Source organism: Denticeps clupeoides, chromosome 19, assembly GCF_900700375.1.
Source record: "Denticeps clupeoides chromosome 19, fDenClu1.1, whole genome shotgun sequence".
Classification (NCBI taxonomy): Eukaryota; Metazoa; Chordata; class Actinopteri; order Clupeiformes; family Denticipitidae; genus Denticeps; species Denticeps clupeoides.
The window spans coordinates 18,930,269-18,941,118 of NC_041725.1; the positions used below are offsets into that span (position 1 = coordinate 18,930,269).

The window sequence follows — 10,850 nt, forward strand, 5'->3', positions numbered from 1 at the left end:
AGTGAACGTGATGAATTAGTTAAAACCATGTTAAAGACAAATTAAGAATTGTACATAAAAACATATTTAATTGTAAAAACTTTTTTAACCAGGCTTTGACCTTTTCTTGTCCAGCTTCTGTTAATTTTGCACTTCAGAATCAACACCCTCCAACCCGAGGATCACCGCAACGTAAATTAACTGTGTCACATTCAACCGTGACCGACAATTTTATGAATGAAATTTGCTTTATTTGGAAGCAGCACGCCTCCCGTCCCGGATCATTCGGCTCAAATCTTTGCAAAATATGTATTTTTGAGTTTGAGTCCGCTGGTGTAGCTAATGATAAATTGTCTTTCGGTGTGCTGAGATATTTTATCTTACATCAATTATTTTACCTGTTCAGCCCTGGGTCCCTTTTTTTTTTATAATGGGCCCAAAATTAAAGTGTATGGGTGTTTTCACCCTGTGAATCTTCTGCGCACGAGAGATCCTCATCATCAGATGAAGATTCAACAAGACAAACTGCTATCCTACACTAGAATATCCAGCACCTCCTCATTCGTAAAAAACTCATTTAGTTCTTCCAGAATGTACAGAAACGGTTGCGCCGTTTGGTCTGTAATTCTCAACAAATACACGCAGAATTGTGTTTTGTTTAGGTAGTTTGGAGTTTTGTGTGCCTCTAGGTGAGATTCTCCATGTTAAGACGATATATACAATATGTGCATGTTTATGGATGTTAATATTGTGCTGCCCCCGGGGGTGGGGCCCTTTGTTTTGGATTGGTTAAAGTTTTAAATTGTTCTATGAAAGAATTAACATAGAATTTAAGTTTAAAGTGATGTTAAAGAATCACTTAAAAAACATTACCACACAATGGCAGGACAGTTAGTGATATGGCCTCTCACCTCCAAGCTTGTGACATGTGACAAAGACATGTACACCAGATGGATTGCTGACACTAAATTGCCCATAGCAAATGGTTTCACTCTGGTGGGCTGGTGACCCACACTGCACCCAATATATATATGGCATGGGTGCTGATGCTCAGTGAGTGAGTGAGTATCTTAAACAATGCCACATTACAGCACACAAACGGGATCTTATGAATACAGAGAGTCTAACGCTGCCACGCAGTAATGCATCTTATCCTCAAATAAAACCTCTACTGTTTTCCTCCCTTGAACCTGAATAGATGAGCTGTGAGCAAGGATCCCTTAAAATTACAGTATGCACGTTGCAACTGAAAGCCTTTATGATCATGGTCAACAAAAGCATCATCAGCTTTGCCTCCTTTATTAAACTATACACTCTATTGGCAAACATCTTAAGTTAGACTGGAAGAACATCTACAGTACAGGCCAAAAGTGTGGACACACCTTGTCATTCAATGTGTTTTTTTTATTTTCATGAACATTTACGTTGGTAGATTCTCACTGAAGGCATCAAAACTATGAATGAACACATGTGGAGTTCTGTACTTAACAAAAAGTGGAGACCTGGCCTCCACAGTCACCGGACCTGAACCCAATCCAGATGGTTTGGGGTGAGCTGGACCAACAAGTGCTAAACACCTCTGGGAACTCCTTCAAGACTGTTGGAGAAGCATTTCAGGTGACGACCTCTTGAAGCTCATCGAGAGAATGCCAAGAGTGTGCAAAGCAGTAACCAGAGCAAAGAAACTAGAATATAAAACATGTTTTCACTTATTTCACCTTTTTTTGTTAAGTACAGAACGCCACATGTGTTCATTCATAGTTTTGATGCCTTCAGTGAGAATCTACCAACGTAAATGGTCATGAAGATAAAGAAAACGCATTGAATGAGAATGTGTGTCCAGACTTTTGGCCTGTACTGAGTGTAAACCCTTTGTTTACCAGGGTTCTTTATTATTTTTCTCTTCACTATGGTACTTGCAATGATTCATGTACTAAAGGACTGTTAAGGCATGTCAGGGGAAATTCATCCAGTAATGAACAGATGTGAGACAAATGATGGCAAAAACCTTATTATGACCAACCTTCAAGGACGTATGCATATGCATACATTTGCAACCAAATGCATGACTTTTTTATGCATTGTATAATCAAGCTTTTCCCAGTGTGTGCAGCCAAAAATGAAGAATTCTTTCCCACAAATTAATCCCTTCAAATCTGTATTAACTTTTTTTTTTAAAGAAGACAACAGTTAGAGACATTTTTGGAGGAAATACATTTAATTAATTTTTTTGCACTTCCAACAAGTGCAAATGTAAAGCTCTGAAAAATACAATCTTAATAATATCTGACATTGGTAACGAACTATTCACCTGTTCAGGATACGGTGTATAAACCATGTGACAGACGCAGTTTAGGTAGACTTCATCGTTTTGGTATATACTGGGCAGTTTGGGGTTTGGAGGTTTGGGGTTCTGGCTATCGGAATGTCACACAGTAAATGTGTGTTTCCCTTTGTCACCGACGTCCTCTGAGTTAGGCCCCAGTGCAACCTCCTTCATCCTGATTCAACAGCCTTGCCATATCCATTTATTGGCACCTGACATGATTTTTTTAGATTCCTATAAGTTATTTTTTTCTTCATTTGTGCATGCTTAATATTGCACACTGACATACGTACAGTCCACGGCCCTTTTAAAAAGAGTTACATTTTCACAATACTTAACATTTGCTCTCAAATTAAAAAAATAGTTTTAATTCGACTGTGTACAATACCAAAAAACACTGTGCTGTTGGTTATTTGTTGTGGTGCAGAGCTTTAGACAGTACATGTGGTGGGGCACATGGAGCTAACTGCTATCACCAGAGCCTGTCCGAGTGCAGCTTCCTGTGGCGGTAGCGCCCATTCTTCTCCTTGGCCATGTTGAGGCAGGCGTTGTGCTTGTTGCTCTGTAGGTGGCTCCAGTACTTGATGAGTTCGTTGGGCTGGAACTGGTGGGAGGTGATCAGGTGGCTGTACTTGCAGCTGGAGTAGGAGACGCGCCAGTGGTTGAAGAGGAACTCGTTGGGCGGCGGCTCCGGGTCCACGCGCAGCTTGGCGAGGCAGATTCCCACGTACACGTCCTCCAGGTGCAGGCGTCGGATGCCCAGCGAAGCCTGATAGATCTTCTCCGCCAAGTCGCCGGAGAAAACGTAGCCCGTGCCCGAGCAGAAGATGGGGTAGCGCTCGCTGGAGTACAACTCGGATGGCATGTACCACTTGCTGTCCTTGTTCCGGTTGGGGGCGTAGCCGCGCATCAGGTAGCCGGTGAAGTAGTTCTGCCTCGGCGGGAGGCCTGGCTTCAGCAGTTTCTGGATCAGATACTCAGTGTTGACGAACATGTCACTGTCAGTCTTCATCACATACCTGACACCTGGGCAGTACGTGGCCACCCAGTTCATGCCCATCAAGGTCTTGATGGTCAGGTTGTAGTATGTATCCTGGTACTCTTGCTGGACGATGTCGTGGTACTGCCGGCTCTCCTCCTCGATGGCGCTCTGGGGGTACGCATCTGGGCCGTTAGACCCCATGCCCAGCAGGAAGAGCCGCACAAAGCCCAGGCCCGGGGCGACGCTGTCATTCCCCCAGGTCAGCCTGATGGCATTCCTGGCATCCGCTTGTCTGGGCTCGGCGGCGATCAGCAGGATCAGGAAGGGGTTGCTCTCCCGGCATTTGTGCGGCTCATTCAGGACATAGCCGTACGGCTGGGCGGCCAGCCTCCCGCCTACTCCCATCTCCCTGTGCAAGCTGCTGTTGGTGCTCAAGGAATTCTGCAGTCCCGAGTCCTCCGGCATGGACGAGTCGTCCTGATGTGAGCTGGAGTTGGCCTGGGCTTTAGCTGCTGTGTAGGCCGTAACCCGCCAGAGGTTTCGGAGGGAACTCTGGTTGCCCTCGTTCCTGGAGCGGAATCCTCTGATGGTGTAGGACACTGGGTTGTCCCTCAGCCCTGCATGACCGAGGAGCCAATCCTGGTGACACAGGAAGAGGAGGGTTGCCGAGAGTGAGGCCAGCGACACCAGCCCCATCATGTGGGTGCGGAAGAGTGAGCGCTTAACATTCCAGGGCATCTTGGCCAGGCAGCAGTGACGCCTTCGCCACTGCATGGTGCCGATTGGAACCACTTTGCCAAGCGCTGCGGTCACATCCAATCACGTCCAACATGTATTAGCGAAACAGCCTGGGAGGGTTGTCTGGACTGGCAGATGGGTGGGTCCAGGGGGACTCCCTCAACACCCGACTCCACCTCCTCACCCCCCCACTGGTGGAGCTAGGAGGGAGGTGTTGTACCAGCCATGAGTGCTACCGGGAAGTGCTTCCGTGACAGTACAAAGTGACAGGCGTTCATGTTTGACGTGGCCGGAGGGTTCTCTCTGAAGCGTGGACGTCCCTTCCTCTCTGGCCTTCTCTCTATCGTCAGACCTGAATCTCAGTTATCTGGGAAGACAGGAGAAGAGAGACATTCACAACGAGGGTCATCACACGAAAGACTTTAAGTCGCTGCGGACAACATACAAAAAAACCCAAATCCATTGAGTCACTTTGAGTCCATGCAGGAAAATAAGAGTCACCAGGGGGAGCTGGCCAACAGCACCAGTCTACTCGGCACACGGCCAGGTTTTTAACCAACATGGCACTCGCATGGGTTCAGTTTGGAGCTGCGGTGGCCCCGCACTGGATGCGACACGTCGGTCGAAACAAATTCTCAACGGAAGCAGCGATCTGATTGCAGCCTCCGCCCGCTCCTCACCTTCTGCCTTAAACTTATCAATGCTGTGGCGGCAGTAGGCCACCCCGCCAGCCTCATCACATCCACAGCTGCTTCTCCATGTGGGGAGAAACTGCCACTAATGCACTCCCTTCTCAATTAATCCTACAAATCCCGCAGTTCTGTGTAGCATCTATTTTCGTTTTGCTTTCTATCATAAAAATGCTGGAAAGCCTCTAGTGTTTCTCTTTTCTGCAAGGTAAATAGCTAGAATACAGTCCCCAACCCCCCGCGCTCCCCCAAAATATTAATTTGGGACGTTTGTCACTACAACCAGATCAGAGCATGCTAACCTTTTCTGCAAAATGTGCTTACCCCACGCTAGCAATTACAGGGAAATGTTAGGCGCTGAGCCTGGCTTTGCTTTAAAGGTTAACAGTCTCCACGACGCAGCCGGAAAGGTTTCTGTTGCCTTCCATGTGCGGCCCAATTATTAGAGTCTGATGAAGCTGCATGCATGATGGGTTATTATCCTGCATGTGCATTTTGTAATAATAGCGAGTGCTAAATAAAGCCATCGAAAACGGCTGTATTTTTCTAATGCGCTGTGCTCCGTAATTCTGAGTATTTTCCCTTTTAGTCATTTCCTTGCAGCCACATCAATGTCATTTCCGTCAGGATCAATCTAGTCGTTAGCCTAATTAAGACCGTGGTGCTGCCGCCGCGATCAGTAATTAGGGAAGCTACATGATATCATTAGACATATGAAAAGGAAGCACCTGCAGTCACTATTAAAGTGACAGGGATCAGTCATTTCTGGCCCTGGACTTATTACCGCTGGGGAAGGAAAAAAAATATTTTTCAGTTTCGGTCTCCTGCCATGTCTACTGACGAATAAATTGCATTTCACGTTGTCAAAATAGCATATTTACAATTTTCAATGGCAATTTGACACAAACAATAGGAACAGAAATTGCATTATGCATTCTTTAATATTTCACTGTAAGACGGGAGATTCCAGGTCCATGTAATGAAGTCCCCCACTTTATCTCCAGGGTGCTTAAAGACCAACAAATGGGTGGACGTCAGAGATTGTTTTGACCTTTTTTATCTGACTCCATTAATTATCATATTAATTATCATTAATTAATTATCTGATGTTACCTGGAGATGCAAAGGCATGGCACAATGGAAGTTATAGAAATGAGCCATTTCTAATTTATTAACACAGGTAGATTAATAATTACAGGTAGAGTACCAATAATAAAGATAAACCAAAGTTGAGGGAGCCTGGACCTGGAGAAACGGGGTGAAGAGGAGCCGAGCCCATCAGCTCTACGGGAGAAAACCAAGCAGCTGAAGGAGAAAGAGCCCTCCGTATGAGGACCAAAAAGGTTGCCACCGACTAATCAGATTGCGAATGTGAAGTGATTTAACCATCACCCTTGGTAAGCAGTGGGCAGCCATGACAGGCGCCCGGGGAGCAGTGTGTGGGGACGGTACCTCAGTGGCACCTCGGGATTCGAACCGGCAACCTTCTGATCGTTTCCTTACCCGCTAGGCGGGTCATCCACCCAACCCCAATTTGGCACCCTATAGATAAAGTGGGGGTCTTCGATACAGCATGAAAAGTCGTGGACCTGGATTGTCCCACCTTACATCACCATGCAAACAGTATCTTTGCTGATGAATACTTTGATGAATACTCTAATCTTTGGTGTGACCATGTGATGTATCACATCCCTTTTTTGTCTGCTGTGAACCTGAAAAAATGAGCTGCAAATGGTCCCCCGAAGGAACAGTGTCCTTGCTGCAATTTTTTAAAAATCCGATTTTAAAGCTGGTCAGCAGGAAATTTTTCTTTACTCTTTCACTCTCGGTATTCGCAGTGGTCTGTGCGCCGAATGGTGGTTAATGGTTTCTTCCGGTAGTCTAAAGAAATTGGCTTTATGTGAAAACGTTCTGTTTTCTCTACTTTTCCGAGTTTGGACGCCGTCTCCTTGAATGGCACTGATTCGTTTATCTCTGCCGGCTCCCGGTTACTTGTTTTGCCTGCGCCAGCCTTTGAAAAGGACCAGGGAACTGGAGCCGCGAAAGGCTCCGGCGATCTGATCCTTGGCGCCTGGGAGCCCGGGCTGTGCAGGGCTGAAAGAGCGAGGTGGGGGCCTGGCGATTCTCGCCGATCTCTGCTTCTCCTGAACTAGGACGAGGGGACCAAACTACAACCGGCGCAACGTCCACGTCCTCCTGTTTTCCTGTAGATATGGCACTCTGTTCCGGTGGGTGGAGGAAACAACTGATAGAAAGTAGGAATATTGCGGAATAACGGAGAAAAAGAGAGCAGGAATGCAGGAGACCTACCTTGTTCTTGTCGGCAGATGGAGGGGTGGGACGCTGTTGCCGTTGCACGGTGCATTCGACACGCCATCCCTCCCTACAACAGGAGGAACGACTGAATAGGGATAGAATCCTCTTCTCCCTCTTGCCCCGATCAGAAGAACACGTCTTCTTGTCTTGTTATTCCGTGTCTCACTTCTGGCGCGGAAACCCGTCCATCTGTCACAATCTGTCAGTGCCGATGATTTCCTGGGCACGCTCTGTCCCCGGGCTCCTCTTATCAGCCTTCTCGACTCTTGTTTACATCTACATCCTCTCCCACTTTCACTACTCCATCCCTGCCTTCGCTCCTCCCTCCTTCTCTTCAGCACGGATCCGTGGAAGGAAGAGGAAAACTTCAGCGCCCCATTTCCTCCCCGCCTATTGTGCGCGTCTGGCCATTAATCTCATGCCGGCGAGGCGACAGATGCAGCCACAGCAGGTCTGATGCGAGCAGGCCAGTCCCTCTTCTTCCCTCCCTCCTTCCTTCCCTCCCCGGGAAAGAGGGATGAAGAGAAGCCACGGAAGGAAGGCAGGAGCCGGCAGCGGCAGAGCACGAGGCCAGGGGAGGGGAGGCAGGCAATGGCTTCTCCACCTCTCCTCCGCTCTCCGGCGCTGGAGAGAGGCACAGGAAGGGAAGGGAGCGGAAGAGAGGGGAGGGGAACGATAGAGAGAGAGAGAGAGAGAGAGAGAGAGAGAAGCAGCTGCTGCTGAAGTGCGCCCCGGCCGACGTCACTGCCTACTTAGCAGGGGATCCCACGTGACCTGTTTAGATCCACTCCCACCCCCACCACCCCGCTCCTTTCAAACAGGGGGAAAAGGGGGATTTAACTCACCGGGTGCATAATGGATGCGTGGACAGAGAGAGATGGAGGGGGCCACTCGTTCTTTTGTCTTTTCATTCGGAGGCAGTTGATTCACGTGATGAGCAAGAACGTTATGTGATGGTAGCACGTCTCAAAAAATCTGATCATCAAGGTCATTTTTTTTTATTTAATTCCAAAAGTTAAACCTTCAGCTCCGGAGCACTGGCTGTTGAACATCTCTGCATTCTAAATTCTAATAATACAGGATACTCCAGGCATAAAAATACATATTCCACGTTTTTTACGTGTGATCACTACAACACTAATGACACTTTTTACATTTGGGATAAACACACCAATTTTGTATGCGGCAGCACAATTTCTGTTCCAGCCAACAGGGGCGCCTCGTTGGATGCAACCGTTAGAAGCTGATAAAAAATGCGCGGCCCACCAGGGCAACCCACCCGGGGGCCCACCTGCGCGGCTCGGTGCCACGGCCCGCTTTGTGAATATTGTAAGGCAGCGCCGCGGTTCAGGGCCGTGGGAGATTTGAATAATTAATGGCGGCCCCACCGTTGACAGAAATGCTTTGGGGGCCATTAGTTATACTACCTGGCCGGAGCTGGCGTGTTTGTCAGGGGAAAGTAACGTTTGGCCCGGTGACTGATTGCCTCCGCTGCCAGGTTAGAAGTGGCGTCGGTGCATTAATATCGCGTGACATCTATTAAAGACGCCGCTTTCTCAATGTCGGGCCCGGCTCGCCCCGGGAAGGGCGGAGCGCGGGGATGCAAAGTGTCATCATTAATTGGGGAGTCTCGCACACTTCCAGGGGAACCGGTGTTCCACAAACAACAAAAAGGAGCCATGTTCTCACCATAAAGAACACAGTAAGAACAGATAAACAGAAACAAGAAAAGGGGAGGAGCCTCCACTCCCTATACCCCTTGTACACATCTCGGAACCACGCCCACTTTGTAGACTAGCACAAAGGTTATCAGAGCTTAAATGCAAATGCAGTCAAGCTGACCTCTCGACCTTCAGAGCAAAATCATCAATATTATTATTCCATAAGTGCCATTTCTACCGATATTGGCATTTACAGCATTTAAGTTTAAGTGAAGTGATTGTCACATGTGATACACAGCAGCACAGCACACGGTGCACACAGTGAAATTTGTCCTCTGCATTTAACCCATCACCCTGAGTGAGCAGTGGGCAGCCATGAGAAGCGCCCGGGGAGCAGTGTGTGGGTACGGTGCTTTTGCTCAGTGGCACCTCAGTGGCACCTTGGCGGATCGGGAATCGAACCGGCAACCTTCTGATTACGGGGCCGCTTCCTTAACCGCTAGGCCACCACTGCCCCTTTTAGCCGACGCCCTTATCCCGAGCAATTTACAGACAGTAATTAGATTATTATGCCTTTTCAGACTGGAAGACAAGCAGTAGAAAATTAGCTCAAGGCCACTGGTTTCCTTTGTTTTCTCTTGGTCCACCAGAAAAAGAAGTGAAAAGTGAGCTGATGAGAAGAACAGCCACCAGTGTGAAGCACCGCGGGACTCCAGAGATTGTTACAGTAAACAGTCGTATTTTGATCCAAGATTAGGGTTCATGGGTGAAATGTTTGTGACAATCTTCCTTTGACTCCAATCTCTGCAGCTTCTCTCTGGAGAAGGAGGGTGGGGGGAGGTTCAAGGAGGGATGGCTGTGGAGAAATTGCTAAATTGCACATGAGCAATGGCTGTTAAGGGGAAAAAAAGCAACCAGTGTGAAGCTTTAACCACCATTCCTATCAGTCTAGACATCAATACCTGCCTTTCAAACCCGGTAACCCGGCAGCGTGCACAGACAGAGCCGAATGGCAGACCTGAATGTGTGCTGAAAATAGTGCCATGGAGTTTTTCTCATGGTGTCTTGGGGCCCAAAAACTTCTCCAGTTAGCAATTCAAATGGTTGCATGGATTCGACTATTTAAGTTGCTAACTACACTGAGATGTACCCAAGGTCACAGACACTGACTGACCCCCATTTGGCCTTATGTAAGATTTGAGTTAATTAGTTATCAACTAGTCATATGGCTAATAAAAAATTAGAACTTGAACCAAGCAGATAAAACTGTAATGGTCTTTGGAAAATACCAAACTTTCCTCCTTAACCCTTCTGTTGCACAATGGGAAACTTTCAAGAGACAAAAGCAGAAGAATCATGCACATTTCAGATGCTTTCTCATGTTGCTTTAATGAAGGGCCATAAATCCTCAGAGGTGGGTAGTAATGAGTTACATTTACTCCATTACATTTCATTGAGTAGATTTGTGAAAAAAAATACATTAAGGGTAGGTTTACAATGCAATATTTTTACTTTTACTTGAGTGCGTTTGTGAATAACAAACTCTACTCTTATTTTGCTATTTTGGGCAACACTCGACACGTTTCTTTTTTAAAAACATGTATGTGCTTGATTTTTGGCAGACATATACCTGACATATACCAGACATAACACGTTTCACCGTTCAGACGTAGCAACAATAATCACATGACGCTGTTTCACCAATCAGACGTAGCCGTACAGTCACACAAACTGTGCCGGCATAGTGCAGAAAATGTCAGATGCGGCTGTCACCAGTACTACAACCAAAGGTTACAGAAAGAATTCAGAATTTCAGTCTTTCATACCAACACTTTTTGTGTATATATACAGTACAGGCCAAAAGTTTGGAGACACCTTCTTATTCCACATGTTTTCTTTATTTTCATGACCATTTACGTTGGTAGATTGTCACTGAAGGCATCAAAACTATGAATGAACACATGTGGAGTTCTGTACTTAACATAAAGTGGAGACCTGACCTCCACAGTCACCGGACCTGAACCCAGTCCAGATGGTTTGGGGTGAGCTGGACCAACAAGTGCTAAACACCTCTGGGAACTCCTTCAAGACTGTTGGAGAAGCATTTCAGGTGACGACCTCTTGAAGCTCATCGAGAGAATGCCAAGAGTGTGCAAAGC

The 10,850-nt window shown here is 47.0% G+C and overlaps 1 protein-coding gene across 1 annotated transcript; it reads right to left on the minus strand.

The window, feature by feature from the left end:
* Positions 1-2,178: 2,178 nt before the first annotated feature.
* b3galt2 (UDP-Gal:betaGlcNAc beta 1,3-galactosyltransferase, polypeptide 2) lies at positions 2,179-7,663 on the minus strand. Its single transcript, XM_028962283.1, has 2 exons — positions 7,025-7,663; positions 2,179-4,392 (listed from the first exon to the last, which is right to left on the minus strand). The coding sequence occupies exon 2, from the start codon at positions 4,059-4,061 to the stop codon at positions 2,778-2,780; it is 1,284 nt and encodes a 427-aa protein (XP_028818116.1). The 5' UTR covers positions 4,062-4,392; positions 7,025-7,663; the 3' UTR covers positions 2,179-2,777.
* Between the last annotated feature and the right edge of the window lie 3,187 nt (positions 7,664-10,850).

Coding starts and splice junctions, on each gene's coding strand:
- b3galt2 (XM_028962283.1), bottom strand. CDS start 4,061: ATGCAGTGGCGAAGGCGTCACTGCTGCCTGGCCAAGATGCCCTGGAAT.